This window comes from Diorhabda sublineata, chromosome 2, assembly GCF_026230105.1.
Source record: "Diorhabda sublineata isolate icDioSubl1.1 chromosome 2, icDioSubl1.1, whole genome shotgun sequence".
Taxonomy (NCBI): Eukaryota; Metazoa; Arthropoda; class Insecta; order Coleoptera; family Chrysomelidae; genus Diorhabda; species Diorhabda sublineata.
The window spans coordinates 34,266,926-34,286,735 of NC_079475.1; the positions used below are offsets into that span (position 1 = coordinate 34,266,926).

The window sequence follows — 19,810 nt, forward strand, 5'->3', positions numbered from 1 at the left end:
CAACTAATCGAAACTTCGAAGAAAAACATAGATTTTACGTTAGTTGACAGATATGACAGAAAATGATATAGCCAATTAGCCACTCAATTAAAAGAGTACTGATAAGACACATAATGAGTCGCATGTGATAGAAAAGAAGAGAAAGTGTGTTGTTATGATTTATTGGCGAGCACATTCACTTTGTTATATCCACTATCTACTTGTATGTTCCTCTTTTAACATTCTCCTCCGTTAATTTTTTTTCTTGAATGAATTTTACACTCCTTATGCTCATTTTCTTCCTAATTACTCTAATCTTCCATGTGCTGTTTCACGGTATATCCTTCTACCTTTTTTTATTCGCAGCTTATGTTTTAATTCTTTCTCATATCTCTTGATATCTTGATGTATCTCTTGAGGATACAGTTTCAAATACTTATTTCTGTGTCCTTAAATGGTCCATTCTTCTTTCGTCTTGTCTGGTTTTTTCATGTATTTGGTTTGTTCTTGGTTTATTTCTAGACCGACTTTTCCTGCTTTTGTTTCCAGTTTATTGATTGCTTCTATTAGTTCTTCTCTTGCTCCTTATACCTATGCCAATTCTTTCTTCTACTTTGCGTTTTTGGTAGGAAGGTGTTTGAGAGGAAAAAAACATTTCTTTCATTATTGTTTACTTTATTTAAGATGCTAATACTTAATTCTCTTTTAACTATTCACCTACTTATATCGTTCATATTATTAATGCAATCAATTACACTATACTACTACTTATTCTGATAATACTACTTAATTTAAAATCCGTATCCATTTCCTACTCTGCCTTTCGCTCTTGCTTCTGTTCGGTGCTTTTTCCTTGTTTTTTAATGTACTGTTTTGTTCTGCAGTTCTTCCCCACTTTCATACAATTTCAGACTCTATTTATTATCAACCCTTACCTCTTTCTTCACTCTTTTTACGTTTTTATGTAGGTTCTGTTTTATAATACAATTCATGGATAAATAAATATAAATAATTTTGTTTATTATCCTCTAGAGTTCTTGATTCGTTTAGTTTCATATTTTTTTCTTTATTATTTTTTGCATAAAATCTATAGGAAATTTGTTGGTGAACTTACCTTTATTAAAGAAATATTTTGTTTTTCAGTTGCTCTATGAAGCACACATCAGTGCAATAGATTGATAAAGGGAATAGTGATAGTGAATGATTTCATTGACCTTGTCATCCAGCTCAAATTTCTTATCTTGAAAAATTGAATGAAAACTTCACAAACCATAGAATAATAATTTATTGAAATAGAAGATTCTATTCACAATATTTATCAATATTCAAATTATAACATATTGTAACTATTATAAAACATTAATTTGATACATATTTTTTTTTTGTTTCAGCTACCTCCAGTCAACGAGCGTACTTTTTGAACGCAATGCTGCTGACACTTTGCTCTATTTCGGTATACATGTCTTCTTTATCTTTGAGATAATTTTTCAGTCATTTACACAGTGTGACGACGTTGATCGTTTACGAAAATAAAAACGCCAAAGACACTGAAATTGTGAGTAAGAGAGTTTTTTGATTATTCGCTTTGAACATTCCCTTTGTAAATTTTCAGTTTGTTCCTTTCATCAGTGTAGTTTCATATGGCACTAAATTGTTTCCATTGTAACATTTTTTCTATGTGAGAACGTACGAAATCATTTTTTCCAAACAACATAAAAAATAAACACAAACTGTTCATTAAATATATACTTTAATTGGAATACTATCATACAATATGTCATCATTTTCAGTTCTATAACCTCTCTATATTGAGACAACGATTATATAACCCATGTTTTTAGCTATTTTGTGACATTTTCTAGTTTTATTGGTAAAAGAAAATTTGAAATAATGAATAATTCTTTGAAGAAATCGTTTGTGAATATTTAAAAAGAATTCAAAGCACCTTTCACTGCATAAACAACGATTGTATAATGCGGTCTAATTGAAAAATTTCATGGAACCTATCAAAAACTTATTTTTGGAATTATATTGTAATCGGCTTCCGGAACTAGGTCACTAGATTTACAAGAAAAAGTACGCGTAGTTATTTTTTTATCTAAATTGATATATTTTAAGGAAAGAAACGGATACAATTTGCGACTCTGGCATCCAATTTTTTGTCACAATTTAACATCCATTATTACGTTACGCAGAAAATACGTTGGTCATAATACATTATAATGGAAATATAATGAATGGGGTGAAACTATTTACCCAAATTTATTAGATTGACTTCCTAGCAATATCGATCTTTTATTAATTTCAATAGTATGTTCAATGTTGAAGATTTCATGTTATTATATTTATAAACCACTTAATCCGTATTTTTTTACCGATAACATCAAAAACATTAACATTTCATGATGTATGCACTTCATCTAAAAGTCATATGATTTTATAAAATAAAAAAACAACAAAGCATTACAGCAAATGTTCAAAAGTATTTCCCACAGATTCTATACTAAACTACAAAACGCGTTACAAACTACAACGCGAATGCGTTTTTCGAACCCACAGATCGTGTTTGATAAACCAAACCTTATCAAACGGAAATATTTCTGGTGACCTGGGAGGCCAAGCTGTTTATGAGAAGTAACTTTATTCTATTGTTGGAGAGTTGTATTTAGTTGTGCCAAAGGAATGTCTTCCATGAATTCAGGGGATTTATGTAAAGGCAAATGTGAATATCTTTCTCATTTTTACAATTTCAATGAGCCCAATGTGAATTTTTGTTTAGCCAATAAAGCACATCAAAAGTATTCACCATATTATTGTTAAGAAAGCGGCTTCCTGCCTCCATGTAATTTAAAAAAATTATAGACAATCTCCACATCAATTAGGGAAATAAAATTCAATCAATACGATTTAGACTTAGAACCGATTTAATTTTGTTCATTAGTCTTCATGATTTTCTGTACTTTTGCTACATGGAAATCAAAATAGTATCTCACAAGATTTAGGTGTGTTGTATAAGAGGCACCATGTCAGCTACCTGACGACGTTAGATAAACTGACCTGAGCATTTTTCTAACATATCCATCAGAAACTAGCAGTATGTTAATTTATTCGTCTCAAATCGATGTAAATGGCATTGTAGATACTTATATCCATTATTTTTCAATTGATATTTGTCTATAGTGGATACTGTTGAATTACCGTTATCAATTATATGACTTTATTCTTGACAATTTTTATCAACAGGAATGTAGGTACTTTTTATTTTCATAATTCAGTGGAGCAGAAAGATCACCAAATGTTTTTGATGTTATGGTTGAAAATATAATAAAAGGTATGTCATATGTTTATATTCAAAATAGAATAACACGCAATTTTTAATAAGTGATAGATACCTACCTCGGAACTGTCTCATTCTCACAATCACCTTTTATCCACAATTTGTGACTTACCATCCAAAAGTGATAAAGAAAACTTCATCATGCAAGTGATTAAATGAAAAATTACAATCTTAAATCATCTCATTAAACTTATGTAATAATTATATTCTCGTCAATAATAATGAACATTTTGTTATTTACTACATTCCTAGACTATTTAACACAAATTATCAAAACATTCTTTCCACGAATACTTTAAAATTAAAATTAAAAACTAAGAGAATTCTTTGGCATTCCATGAAGTTTTTGGTTTGAATCACAAATATCTTGTTTGAGTTGAGTTTATAATAGAAATTTCTATTTCATCATTATTCTCGCTTGTTGTTATCCGATTCATCAATTTTAAATTATACAGTGCTGGCCAAAGCTACGATAAGGAGGCTACTCACATTTCTACTAGTCAGATCACGTTATCACTATCTTGTGGTATCACAGTAGAAGAAACAACGACAGATAAATTAAATATCATTATTCTTGTTGGTTGCCCTTTTTCATTTTAAACAAGAGTAACTGACTTAAATTTTGAGCCCGTGGTCATACCAATTACAGCTCCCGTATATTATATTTCACTTTAGATACGGCTCTTCAGCTATTAATAGCAGATAATAGTGATAAAATAAATTCATCAGAGAGTAAGGAGAAAGACCACAACGATACTGATCCGTCTTGTGAATCGGATAGTGACAGTAAGATTTCTTCTTTGATCCTTGTACGGACCATACTTTGCGGAAAAGATAAGCTCAAACGATTATCGTTAAGCCCAAGGTCAACAAGACGAAAAGAACATGGACGTTAGACCTGAAGCTACAAGCCACAAGCATATATAAGAATGAATTAAATATCTTTGTGTTGCTTTCGTCATCCATTATGGATGATATGGTAAATCCATACCAATGCTGAAATTATAATAAAATCTGAATATTACAAGAATATATTTGCTACTCGGAGATCATCAATTGCTATTAAGATTAGAGCTTTTATTGGGATTCTCACGTTAACTGAAGTTATAGAGGTTAACCACTTGCTATCAAAGGAGATATTTGCTACTACTTCAAACTAGCTCGCACGATTCTATTGCACAAATTTTGACGTAGTAGGTCCAGCTTAACTCTTGAGAACAAAGAAAGAAAAGCTGCTGGTTGCGTAATATCACAGACATTAGAAATATTTGTGTCATATGGCAGCCAGCAAAGGGAATTATGACAAAAGTAGTTGCTACAAGTGCATTATATACCAAAGACAAACTTGATGAGACATACCAATGTCAAAAAGTTTTTCACCAAGATGTTAACTTTTCATTGATTCTATTTATAAATATATACTTTTTGATTTTTTATCAAAGCATTTTGATTTATTTTGGATGGCATTTATAAAAAAATCTGATTATGTTATAAATGAGTGATTGAATTGATAATGAGATTACATGTTTGTTGATGAATTATTTTAATTCGAGTTCAGTCCCGTTATTTCGTGATACGTATTAACATGAAAAATTCAGATTATAATTATTTCTCTCTAGAATATATTTGAAGGCAAAAATTTATTACAGTAGTTTAATAAATATTTAATTTATTAGAAAATATAAAACAGACGATTAAAAAAGTCAGAATGTGAAATTATACAATGTGCTTTTAAAACTAATGACAAAAAAATAAATCTTATGTAAATTCCGACAGTGTACCAAGCAGAATACTGCTGATTAATATGTTCAAACAATTGACTTATTGGAGTCAGATTATCAATTTTTCTCCTTTCTCCTCTGGCGAAAAATTCAGCAGCAGTTCCATCACTACTCCAAAAGTTAAACGTATGTAAATGATGACTTCTGAGGACACCTGTAAAAAACACCAATAAACGTATTTATTTTAACATAATCTGCGGAAAGAGGATTCCGTTCGCATATATGCATCTTTTTTAGTTTCTGATTTGCCAATAATATCATCGGTTCAAAATAATTTCCAGCAATCCCAAATTGTGGTGGCAATTTTAGCAATTGATCAAACCAAGTTTGTTATAATATTTTCTTGTGCCGTTTTTAATTTCAGCCCATATGGTCTACGTTTTAGTCATTCCATTCCATTCTTACCAACCATTATTGTTACTCTACCAGCTGTATTGGCAACATTCAAAATTTCTAATTTGACTATTCACTATCGGTATTTTCATTTACATGATTTGAAGGAGCTTCGTCAAAGTCACTATCCCAATCCACTGCTTCTTCACCACTAGAAATTTCCTCAAACCATTTGAGACGCTGCTTTTCCGTTTTGGAATCCATATTCTATAAATAAAATCCATACGGAACGAAGACATATGGAAATAACAAAAGATAATACGTTAATGATCGAGTGTTAGATTTAATCTAACTAAAATCAGCACCTCACTGCGGACAACGCTGAACTGAAAGACGCTGCGCGTACTCATGGTTAACACTGGACTTGAGACACTTAATTGCGGTAGAGCCATATTGCAAAATTTTTGGAAGACATGTTAAATTTTTGCTAACAACGCCACCGCTCCATGTTTATTGTAAAATGATATAACAGAAATGAATATATTATTACTTCATTAAACTACTAAACAGCGTAGTCGGAACGACGATGTTTAACAATAAGCGTTGAAAAATGATATTTGTGTTTTAGGGTTAAAATGCTCACTGGTTTTGTAGTGCAATATATTATTGGATCCATCCCTGTATTGTAATCATTTTATGTAATTTATATGAAAATCATGTATTTAAACATCCTCTTTGTTTCGTAGTCTCTTTGATCTGTTAATGAAACATCCAACTAATACATATTCAAAGCTCATGAAAAATTCAATTACAAAAAAAGATTCACAAATTTTGATATACGATGACTTAACATCAAATGTACTTTGATTACCAAAAGCTTTGTGTAATAATAATAACAATAATACATAGATTAACAATTTAAACAGGTCGTATTTCCTTTTGTTTCGAATGCTAAATGATTTTTTATTGAGGTCGATAAATCAGGGGGTTTAGAAAAAAAATGGGGTCAGGAAAAATTTTTCAAAGGAATACTAAAGCAGAGAGATATTCCTTTGTACTGAAAATATGATTTACGTATAATGACTTCTAGCATTTCCATGTTCATAACGACTATCAAAGAGAAAATATATTTTCTTATATTCTTTGGTGAACAGTATTTCTCATAACATAGAATAGAAACGTGTCAAGTTATTGATCCATATTTAATAAGAAAAATTTTGTGTCCTTATGCTAGTTACTTGTGTAATTTTCACAGTGATTCCAATCAAGAAAAACTGAAGATTTGATTTCGTACTTCAAAATTTCGCAATATTGTATATATCTACATCCTTGAATGTTTAAAACAATCATACTTACTACTAGTCGTCATCCTTTTGAAGGCAAATAATGTTAATTTTCCTTTTCTATGCGTAAAAGTATGTTCACTTTCAACTTAACTGATTAAGGCCGCTTGACATGGTGCACGCAATTTCATGCAGGGTCAAAACATTGCATACATGAATATTGCACGCTGCTTGATATTCTGCAACTCTCTTTCATTGCTTTATGGCTTCCACTAACATAATTTCCAATAGTAAAAGCAAACTAAATAAGTGACGAAGTGAATAAGTCATCAGTGAATCGCTGTCAACAATTATACTGCTGCTGTGTTATTTTTGGAGCCTGATAGACAGGTTGGTTGTTAAACCAAAAGATTTCTCACTAAAATTGCAACTTGCACACAATAAAAATGATAGCAAACCGATAATATTGCAAGTGTGAGGTCTTGCATAAATTATTCATCAGCTCAACTTCATCTGCGTATGCTTTTGATCAAGAAATATTGCGCCTTGCATTACACGTTGTATTGCATCATGTCCAGCGGCATTTAGCTAAACTTCATCTGCGTATGCTTTTGATCAAGAAATAATACGTCTTGTATTGCTTTGCATGTTGTCTTGCATCATGTCAAGCGGTCTTAACTATATTATTCAATATGCTTCAGATTAAGTTACATTCTATATCATAATTACAAATATTTGATTTTCAATATGAAAGTGGATACCTTTGATTTCATAACGCAAAGGACATAAAACTTGATCGTATAATTTCTATCATAGTTATAAGAAGAGAGAATTAATGTATACATAGAATATGTTATAGTGTAATTGATTGCATACCGTTTTGAAATATTCAAATTTGATACTCCAATTAGATAGTTAGATATTCATCAATTGTTGGAATTTGGGTCTTTGTGTGTAATAATTGATGTTTTAGTTCTCCAATTTACAATTGCAAAAGTTCATAAGCTGCATCGTTATTATTAGTCATATCATAAATTTTATTATAATAATGAAATGTTTTCAATAAATTGGAAAATAAGCTATAGACAACAAGGTCAATATTATAGTCTTATAATTAACATTCATGACAACCTGATTAATGCATCGAGAAGCATTTACGCACATCCGCGATTTGTTTTATCTTGATTGAATAGGAATTGAAATTAATGACAATCATAATGGGAAATAAGATGGACTCCAGAAAATGATTTTAATTTCTTATAGGAAAATGTGAGGATAGTTAGCCCAACTTAGAAATTATATTTAAATAATTTTATCCACAGATATAGAATTGTCGTTTATTCAAGAATAAATCTTATAGAACTTACAAATTATGCACAAATAAAATTATTCCACCAACTCCAGCACACTGTTGAGATGACAACTTAGAAAAGGTATTTTAGCAAAAAAGTCATTTCGTTTTGCACATAAAAACACTACATTTGTCACCAAAATCAACAAACGAGCATTTGAAACAACCTACAACGTCAGGTTTTATGATGTCATTGCTCTTGAATCCTCATCCAAAGTTGGAAGCTTAGTTGGTTTTTCATTCGAACATTTTTGATTTCATCAATGCTGTTATTTTATTTCCAACGGACTTTCTCTGATTTTTTGCGGCCTATTCCGAGTGCGTTCAGGCGTTCTACCTAACCGATTTGCTTAATTTTTTTCTCAATGAAAGGTATTGATGCACAGATCAGCCATCAACCATCGGATTTCATCTAATTTTCACCATTCTCAAGTTATACTCAAATGCGATTTCCCCTTGTACTTATGGGAGTTTTTCACATACACACGTTCTATCCTCAATATCTCAGGTTCTATTCAAGATAGAGACTTCGTTTTGGTTTAAGAACACTCGCTGAAACACCCCCTTTCTTTTGAGTTTTGACCACTTGAGGTTGAGTTGTAGAGGAGCTAGGCGCGGACATTCAATGTGGAATTATGGATTTTTGTAGGTTTTTGGCGATTTTTCTACATTCAAAGATCTATATCTCAGGTTCTAATATAGCTACAGAGTTCGTTCTTTTCTATTATAATGATTTCTGATACTTATTTAATGGATTCGATGCGAGCGAAGCCGCGGGTAAAAGCTAGTTTGTCTTTATTTTCAATTTTCATCTGGGTGATTAATATTTCTACCAGGTTGCTTGCTTTTTCGTCGTCAGTACAAGCAATCGGAACAAGTGTGATGATATCTAGTGTATTTTCAGTGGTACATTTCATTGAACTAGTTTCGTTTGTTTCTAAGGCGCAGGTTAGTTGGATTTTTGGTATAATTTCACTCACAGATCTTCAACAATAGCAAGGTTGTTGATTTTCATCAGCTGAAACTTCAGAATTACTTTTAGAACTACCAGCAGTATTCAATGTTTTAAACGAAAAAGTGGCGGTCATTAAAATTCAAAATTTTTTTTGAAATTAAATCAATAATCAGAGTATTTTTTTTAGAAAACCAGTATTACCAGCTATTATTTGGATGATGTTGTACATAGATCAAATCCAATTTTTTCAAAAATCAATCATCAAGTTTATTTATTACATAGCTCAATACCAGACTATAAAGGGAGTCTCACGACGAGTTGAAACTATCTGTATATAGCAAAATACTTATAGTAAAATCATGAAAATTTCTACGTTCCTACATTTAATATATGGATAACGGTGAGGTTTAAGTATAGGAAAGTATACATGAATTTGCCTTATGTTTTACACCTGAATGCATTAAAATAGAAAAAAAGGGGTGGTTCTATTTGAAAAAATGAGAATTTTGATATGTTTGATATTGATAATACCCACCTAGTATAAATAAAAAATTTTTCAACATAGATTCAAATACGTCTAATCTTGCTAAAAGCAACCGAACAGAAATCATTTTCATATCTTCAAGGGTATGCACTTTTCGGAAATTATACAAAAATTTCACGTAGATTTCAAAAATGTATCAATATACAGGGTGTTAAAAATAACAGAGTTACAGTAGACTTCCGGTAGAACCGGAAGTTGGCCATCTCTGAAAATACTTCAGTTATAAAGACCGTATATGAAAACCCAAACGTAGGATTTTTCATGATTTTGCGTACTATGAGTATTTTGACATAAACATATGGTTTTAACTCATTACACATATACTAACGGAACCCTTTCTGTACCCTGTCCTATTTTCGATTCAAAACAAAGGAACATAAAATCTTTATCTGAGAGCTAGGGGAACGTAAATAAACAAATTCACAGACAACTCGAATACCCTTCAAACTCACTTTTCGAAACTCACAACAAACATTCAGGACTGTGGACAGTTGTCTTTTCAAATATTTTATATTTATTTGGTCTTTGATGACCACAATTATGAAAAATACGATTTCTTCCGAAAATTGGAGAAGATTGGACTTCGTTATGATAATTCAACATTTGTACTTAATAATGAATGATATCTTTTACATACTTAATAATAATTGATAATATCTCAAAACAGCACATTTTCTTCAAAAAACATTTTTATTGAGCTTTCAATTCTTATAAATGTAACTGGAGAAAGTTTCCTACAAAGGAAAGTCATTTTCATTATCGCGCCCAAAACTGACGGTAGAATTTTGATTTCGATTTTTCATTTATTCCTGATACGAAAGTTAGTATGGAAATGAGTTCGTTTTTTCGTGGTGTACTGTTGAGATCCAACTATCTGAAATCGTCTTCAAAATTGTTTTTGTAGAACTGCACTTGAATGCTCTATTTCCGCAGCTAAGCCACATCGTTATTGATATCATCGGTGTTGAAATGAAGAGTGATTCACTAGTTTTGGTAACGACGAATTAATTTTTCTGTCTACAGTTAGCTGTAGAATTCATCCATCGTTGCATGTGATAACTAAGTAAGACATCTGGCTTTTTTTGCTCTTTCTTTGATGCTGTCTGTCCGTCGACTTTGATATATTTATGGCTGATCAAGAAATATTTGTGGAGTTTTAAAATTGCTTTATAGAAGCCATCGATACCGTATTCATGTATTCCATTTTCATCCAATATTTTATAGTATTTACCATGGATTGTGTAAGTTAAAGTCTGGAGCTTCCGAAGATAGAAACTCTGTAAGTTTGTTAGGTTGGGTAGTAACTGGAGTCACTTTTTTTAAGCTCTACCTAATAAAACTCTCATAAACAGCACTTTATTTTAGAAAATAGTATTTAGAGAATGCATGTCGTTCTAACTTGATATATTTGAAACGACAATGAAAAAAGTCAATAAGAAACACAATTTAATGAAACTTGATCTCATGGCCCTCTAGCTCCAGTACAAAAAGTAATTACGCTATTAAAAGAATAAACAGAATTCTAAATTCTCCAATTTAAAAGGTTGTTTATTAGAAAACTTGACATAAGTCAAACTTTCCTTACCTAGAATTATCGTTTGTTTACACTCTAATTGGCAGGATAGAAATTAAAATTGCATACTCACTTTCTTAATCACGTTCAATAAAATTATTTGTAAATATTTGTTCTGCTTAATTATATTGAATATCAAACATTTTTCACACCAATCAAATTTATACAGACTATCGGTTTCTCTGGATGTGGACGGTGAGTGAACGTTATTTTTCGATTGGTTAATTTGCATATACCGTAAAAAGTTTTTGAATGCTTCGTATTTAAGTAACTTCTGTAATTGTAAATTGATAACTACATCTACAATATAATGTGAAGTTTCGAATCATCTGACTCAGAAATATGTTTACAAAGATATTGTAATAGTCCTTGAACACCGAACCTTTATCACCAATATCACTTTTGACCATTATCATCACTGTACCTGGTTTTTTGGACATATCATATTTTTGCTGCTTGTTTTGAACTTTTTTTTGATTTTACGATAAATGTTAACTATTAACTATGATAGAAGAACTTATAGAAGAAAAACATAGCTTGAAAAACTCAAGAGACGGATGAAATGATTCGATATACAACAAAATTATTGTTGGCCGAAAAAACCTTTTTTATTGCTAAGGTGAAATAGTACATATCAAAAAAGAAGAAATGGAGAATAATGAGATTTGGTTGCTATTTTCTTATCGCGTATAGGCACTAGAGAGTGTGAATTTTGCAATCAGTTGATATTATCATCGTCCATGAAAGTATAACCAAAACATTAAAATTTTCATTATATTACAACTTCTTTTTCATAAAATCAATTAATCCCAATTTGTATATGATCACACCATTTTTCAGTTTGTTATATTGGAACTTCTATGATTTTGTGGCCAGATACTTTAGGATATATTTTTCAACGTCCCTGTGTTTGTTTCTCTTGTTTCGCCAACGAAATTTTACCGAAACAAATGACAGTCTGATGGTACAATATCAAGGCTATGTTGTGGGTGCAATAAATTTCCCTAGCCAAATTTAGTCAATACTTACCATTGTCTTAGTATGAGACAAGATCCGTTTTATTGACCAACTACAGGGTTTGCTTTTGTAATCTGGTTAATTATTGGCAATATAGTACTAAATCAACTATTGAATTAAGCTTCAGAATGTTATAGTATATAATTTCCTTCCATTCGCACCACATAAACAGGATAATTATTATCGCTGGCTTATAAATTTGTTCTCACTACACCATGCTTCTCTTGAGAAATGGCCACATTTCAATGAGTTTGACAAAGTATAGCAGATTTCGTCATAGTTTATTGAATTTTGTGCAGTCAATGAATTAATATATACAGTTTTTTTAACTGATCATAAACTCTTTAGTGATAGTGTGCAATCAAAAAATAGCACCGACTTCTGCAGTGAGAGGCTGCCCGGAGTGAAATAAATCTTCCACAATCAAATTTCCACCAAGGAAACGTTGGAGATAGTTATGCACAAGCCATTAACCACAACCTCTTCACTCTAAACAGCAAACAACCAATTTCCTAAGTATTTGTGTTGAGCTAGAGCCTTTTTGAGGGTAAACACCCTTATTTAAAACAACTTTTTGTTTATTGTCCTGCGAATTTTCTTCCTACAAGATTTAATATCATGAGATGCGCGATTTTTCTATCTGTAACTGAAGAGATGCTTTTTCATATAAACTGTTAGCTTTTGTACTGGTAACTTGCTTATAACTATATCGTTTGTATCACTGATTTCCAGTCCCACCACTTGACGAACAATTACTAATAATTATTTGAAGTAAAAGAATTATTTCGGTCAGGCCTCTTACCTATAGGTCGCTTCACATGATGCCATACAACGTGCAATGCAATGCAAGATGGAAATTCCCGCACTTGCAACATTATAGATTTGAGACCGCTTCACATGAGGCAATACAACGTGCAAACAATTGCATGCAATTTCTGGGAAAAGCAAAATATTGCATAGGCGAATATTGCACGCTATTCAACATTAAGCAAGTCTCTTACTACTGCATCTTAGTTGCTACTAATCAAAATTCCATAAGAAGAAAAGAACAATTTCTTAATCTCAAATTTTATTTCATATTTTTATACGCTGCTGCCTTGCTTTTGGAGTATGATGGGCAGAAAAGAGCACCTAGAAGATGGTGGACAAAGCTCTGGCCAGATAGGATGAGGAAGACATAAATTTATCTATAGAATTCAATCAGCTGAACTTCATCAACTTCATACTTTTCATCGAGAAATATTGCGTCTTGCATTGCAATTGCACGTTGTCTTGCATCATCTCAAGCAACCTTTAGTGCCATTTTTATTGCGTGCAAGCTGCAATTCTGTTCATTACGCTCCAAAAGCGAAGTAGCAGCAGATATAATTATTGACAGCGAATCACTGACCACTTTTCTCTTGTTGTGTCACTTAGCTCTGTTATTTTTAAACCGGCCGCAGAATATTAGATAAAATTTGACGTCCAAAATTCCATAAGTAAATATAGACAATTTTCAAACCTTAAAGTTTATTCAATATTTTGTGATCGGTTAAAAAATGAGAATAACAATACTAGGTATAGTGGATAAGAAAAATTGCATCAACTGCTTTGCTTTTTCAATCTTATTGACAGAAAAGAGCATCTAGGCGATGGTGGAACAAGCTCTGGAATTAGATGAGAATACATACAAAAATTATTTGACAATGGATGAAGAAATATTTGAAAAACTCGTAATGAAAATAAAACATAAAGATAACTAAGAAATCATTGATGAGAGACATAATATCAGCAGATTAAAAACACATTTCACTCTAGAGAAAATTGCAACTTGACATAATAAAAATAGCACTAAACTGATAATGTTGCATTGCATTATGTGAAACGGTCTTATGAACTGGAAAGAATAGTTCTATGGAGTGGATAAAAATTTTTTTTGTAAGTTAAAAGTAGGATGGATGGGAAAGTACGTTTCTCGAAGAGTTTTGTGCAACTTTAAAACCCTATCTAATGATAACTATTACATAGATGAACAGGTAATAAATTATTCGACATACAACAACTTCAGACTATAGAAATATGTGACGGAAAGAGGATTTCAAAACTCATCAATAATTGAATCTTAGCATATTTATAACACATAAATGGGACACATACATTTTAGAATGTTATCATCAAGTAAATTATTTTTTAAAATAACGTAACATTATTCATATACGATAAATTTCAAGCGCCTCAATTATTTATATTCTTTTTGCAGGATTCAATTTTCTGCAAATGGGAATAATTTATTAAAAAGAGACGCTCTATATAAAGAAATAATTTACGTTATAAAAGAGATAGAAGAAGTCTTATTTTCGAAAGAAGTGCCTAAAATTGAAATGAAATATTAAGTTATCCTCGGTTATTTTGTTCTACTCGTAGCAGTAATTCGAAACAAGCAACTATGTTAATGTTTCATTTCTGTCATTATCTTTCGGTACATATCTCTATAGAATAATTTAGCAAAAGGTTGCAAATATGTCAAGGTATGAATTGTATTTTCAAAATATGTTCAAAACGATATGCAAACATGACTTTTGAAATTTTAAGCACTGACTGTATTTTGTAAATTGGATAGATGTATAATGATTCTTATAAAATATCTTTAAATCAATTATTAAAATGTCCTTAAACTAGTCTTTTTTATAATTAAAACTTCATACTTTATCATATTAATTTAGCTCTATTTTGGCATTTAGTGCTTAAAACTGTAAATTTGACATTAAAATCGAATTTGATTCGTTAAACTGAAGAAATCCATCGTATTCATTATTTCAAATAGTGATCATAGCCATTTTTTTTTGTTCATAGTGTACAGAATTTATAATGGATTGAATTGTTTATGTTCTTATTTCAGATAATTATAAAAAATAGTCGAATATGTTGATTGTACTAATTCCAAACATTAATTTGTGCATCCAGAGTATTCTTTATTTTCATGAAATAATCCGTATATTATTATATCGAAATCTATTTCAACGATCTAATCATAAGCCCACAAAAATAATAGATGAATCTGTAAGTATTTATATTTTTCTCACACGGAATCGAATACATGTGATACACTTAAGTTTATACATTAAAGTGAGGGTTCAGAATAAAGTTCACCTTCTTATTGACAATAACATAGTCTTATACAACTTATTTCAAGCGTTTCTCAAATTTTATGGTGAAGTTTCCAAGTTTCTTATAGTTATTCTTTGTTTGAGATCTGCAATGCTAGATGTATGTATTGAAATAACCAGACAGACATATCAAGACACTTAATATGTCAATCTCTTTGATTGATAGAATTCCATTGAGTCAGTCTTAATATCAACGATTAGGCTGTTGCTGAAATCAGATATTTTTATTCGGGTGCTGGGTTTCCCTTCAAAAATTGTCACTCATAATGCTTCTAAGCTGTCAAGTTTCCATCTATGAATATAGGATCTATATTTTTTGATCAAACATCTTTTAAGGACATAGAGTCTGTAGCTCACGCATTCAATGAAGTTTAATCGCTAATGAATATCTACAGTGTTGTAGGTCCACTACCATGTTTAATTAGAATAAAAAATTCTCCCTAGATCTACTCCATTATTCTCCAATTTTTTATCATGATTCGCATAGAAAATTTGATGTTAATATAATATGGGATTCAGTTGAAAACTTCTTTTAAACATCTATTACGTTTCGCAATCTGTTAAACCAATTAACTTTATGCCAAATATTGTGATTCAAATACAAACATGAATCCATCAGTTATCCATTGATTATTGTTCCTGGCCATTGTCTGGTAGATTGACCGCCAGTTGGTTCGGGTGTAGTACTAGTTTGCTAACATGAGTTGCACTGTATCTTATAATCTTTTCTCTAACTGTATGAAGTTTGAGTTCCCTACGTATCACATCGTAAGGCACATACCAAGTGGCAGTAACAAACCATGAGATTTGGACTGAAATCTTTGTAGTATATCAATATTGGAGTTACATGCTGTGCCCATGACTTTATTCCATAAAACCATTGACTTGGTGATTACTTTATAACGAAGGAGTTTATTACTTAGACTTAGTTTAGAGTACCTTCCAATTAATCGATAGTTGTCGCGGAGTTTTAAACTGAGATGTTTTCTTTTTGTCCATATGTGTTTTTTTCTACGTAAGCCAGTTTTTAGTTGATAATGCTTCTCAGAATTTAACTTTAAAATAAAACCCTTAATTTTGTAGTCACTTTTAAATGATTCTTGACACTTGATACAACAAGCCGTTAGAGGCAGTTCATATAGAGTAGTTTGTGTTTTTGCAGAATTAATGTAAATTAAGAGAAGATATTTTGAGCTCTAACATTTCTTTGAACATTTTAAATAAATGCTTGCTTGCTACACAATATGATCGAAAAGCCAATACGAATTTTTTCAGAACAACATCCACTTTAGACGTCGTATTATTAGTTCTAATTATAACAAATGCATTAATTGCGGGAATATTGAGTACGGCATTACAAATGACACATTTAAAAGGTTTAGAGGTTTAGACAGACCTGTCTACAACGAAGTTTGAATAATGTAAGTAGGTATGTGGTAAGGAACAAAAGATATCAGGTTTCTTATCAAATATTAATTGAAATGAAATCTACTGTGTAGTTTCATTATATCAACTAAGAGGTGGAAGGTTACGCTAATTTATAATACTATTAGTTTGTTGAGAGGATCATGAATGATATAAAATTAGTGTGTATAACCCCAAATTTAAGTTAGATAGCGTACTTGCGAATTTAAAAGTTGATTGTACTCATTCTTATTTATAATGTTTTATCATAATATAACAAAAAATTTCCTTCCAATATAGTTATCGCACTATATATGTTTATTCTGCGTATACTTTCCACTGAATGATTGAACAATAAAGAAAAAAATTTTTCGTAAACGAGATTCTTTCAAATGAGAAACTGAAATCATTATTGAATTCAATGGACTCGTATATTTGCAGCACATGCATTAGAATTTCTCAAAAATCTAACCATATTTGCAATAATTTCCAGCTCAAATAATAACAAAGAAGTGTATCGTCGATGTATGTTGTGTTTCAATGACTTAGGCAGCAGATCCAATGTCGCTATATTCTCGGCACACATGAGGTTATTTTCAGTTTAGATTTCTTCACTATTCATTTTTGTAGTACAATAAAAATTATTAATAAAAACACCCAAAGACATATTTTTTTCATTCTGTACTGTAAAGTTGAATTTCCAGTACTAATTTCAATCCGGAAAATGGCACTTTCCGGTTTCGTTGAACTTTACAATTCTCTTATATTCTTCCAATCCCAAATTAATATAGCCTTTGTTTACAATGTTATCTACGTGACTTCTGTTAAATTTGATTTTTTTTAACAATAAGACAATAATTAAATGAGCTATTATCAGTGAAATTGTCAAATATGACACTTCATATTTTAATATAATTTTGCTTTTTATTTAAAACCGAAAATAGTAGGAAAAAAACATATTACGATAAATAGCGATTTAAGAATTGAAATAAATGTTTGAATTTTGTCATTAGTACATACCATAACACTTTGATATTATTGAAAAAATGTTTGTAAAAATTATCTAAAGATTTCGTTATTAGGAAGATTTTTCAGTTTCAGTTGATTAATTTGAATAAATTATGATGAAATATGGCACATTTTGACAAAAGTAGAAACTTTTTATTTTCTTTGTAAAGGCCGCTTGACATGATGCAAGTCAAAATGCAATATATTGCATGCAATTCGTTCCAAGATCAAAATATTGTATGGACGAATATTGCATGTCGCTTGCCATTGCATCATGGTTGCCGCTAATCATAAGTAGAAGTAAAAAATTTCCCAGCCTCAAACTTTATTTGATATTTTGTGGGCAGTTTGAAAATGAAAATAACAAAACTAGGTGAAATAAACAAGAAAAAAGTAGTCAGTGCATCACTGAAAATAATTATATCTGCTGCTATCTTTATTTTGGAGTCCGATGGACAGTTTAGCTGGAGAATTGGATGAGAAAACAGAAAAATTAGTTGGAAATGGATCAAGAAACATATAAATAATTCCTAAGCAAAATAAAACATAATATCAGCAGACTATAAACTTATTTTTCTCTAAAATTGCAACTTGTACGCAATAAAAGTGGCACCAGACCGATAAAGTTCGAGATCTTACGTGACAAAATCAGCTGAACTTCATCTACGCATGTTTTTGATCAAGAAATATTGCGTCTTACATTGCATTGCACGTTGTCAAGCGGCCTTAAGAGTTCTATGAAAAAATATGAATGATATACGTGTTAAAAGTTATTTTATTTTGTAAGTGGAGATGATTAAAAAACGAGCTAAACTCTACGAACTTTTAACACTTGTATCATAATTAAATACTTCTTCTATTGAAAATCCTCAATGTCTGCTCTAATAAACATTTAATCTTTTGTTTCGTTCCCGTTTAGCTGATATGATAATTTTAATGTCAAATATAGGAGCTTCGTTCTAACGAATCAAAATATTTTAATGTTTGAAGAAATCCCTGTGATCACAAACTATGTTGGCTGTATGCCAAAAATTGTTAATTATTAGCAACTATTGAGTGTGTAATTAATAATAATAATAATATAATATTGATAACTAAATTTATTTTGGTCGAGAGTTTATGTAGCTAATCAAATATAGTTGATTTATTAATAACATAAGATATACCTATATTATGAAAACTAAATGTATATATATATTGTATAATTGCTGTATTAATAATATTGTGACGTTTATTACGTCAAATGAAACATTATGATTGAGTGTGAGTGAGATAGGATAAATATTAGATTCCATAATGTTTCATTTACGTCGAGAGATCTTCTCAATTTTGAATTACACTTGAAACTTTATTTGAAAAATAAAGAAGATGGATCAATGTGTTTGTTTAATTTCCAACTTACCCACAATAATCGTTCACAGTTTCGAACAACCAGAAATTATTGAACGATGATAAATCAAAAGTGTTTGAATCATAACAGGAAAAAAATTAATGGAACGATTCCAAGGAATATGAGGTAACATCAATCTAAAGCGGAAAACAAGTATATAATTTCCAACGTAAACAAATTTATTTTCCGACTTGATAGCTTAGTGCCGTTCTGGCGTCTGGACTGTTTCCAGGTCATCCCGCTAGATAAAAGAATGGCGCCTCTTTGTCTGTAACATGTTTCATCAGTCATTCAGCAGGGTAGAAACTGTGGAAAGTTTTGGGGAAATAGGTCAGGAGAGATGGTATCAAAAAATGCGCGTTGTGCTATAAAACATTGTTCATTGAATGTTTATAAGAATAGAAGACGAACTATTTCGTTTTAATATTTCTGAGCATGCATCAGATTCAAATCAGATCAAAAGTTCTCTATTCCTCGCGATTAAGAAGTTTTTTAAAAAATATATTTCAAAATACTCCTGCGTGAATGATATTCTTGGTTTTATTATCTTGTGGCAGAAGAATATACTGATTGTCTCTGCAACTCAATCTGGACAGCGTGACATATATTTGGCCGTATAAAAGCAGTCATAACGTAAATCGATTTCTACGTGTTCAAATGTTTGTCCCTGTAATTTATTAATTGTTACTGTTGAAGATAACTTAACAGG

The 19,810-nt window shown here is 30.8% G+C and overlaps 1 protein-coding gene across 1 annotated transcript in view; it reads left to right on the forward strand.

The window, feature by feature from the left end:
- Window positions 1–19,088, forward strand: part of LOC130453317 (uncharacterized) — a 688,318-nt gene extending 669,230 nt beyond the window's left edge. Inside the window, exon 6 of the mRNA XM_056792983.1 lies at window positions 1,371–19,088. Coding sequence (XP_056648961.1) covers window positions 1,371–1,462 — 92 coding nt within the window. The 3' untranslated portion in view covers window positions 1,463–19,088. The remainder of the gene's footprint in view (window positions 1–1,370) is intronic.
- The last annotated feature ends 722 nt before the right edge of the window (window positions 19,089–19,810 follow it).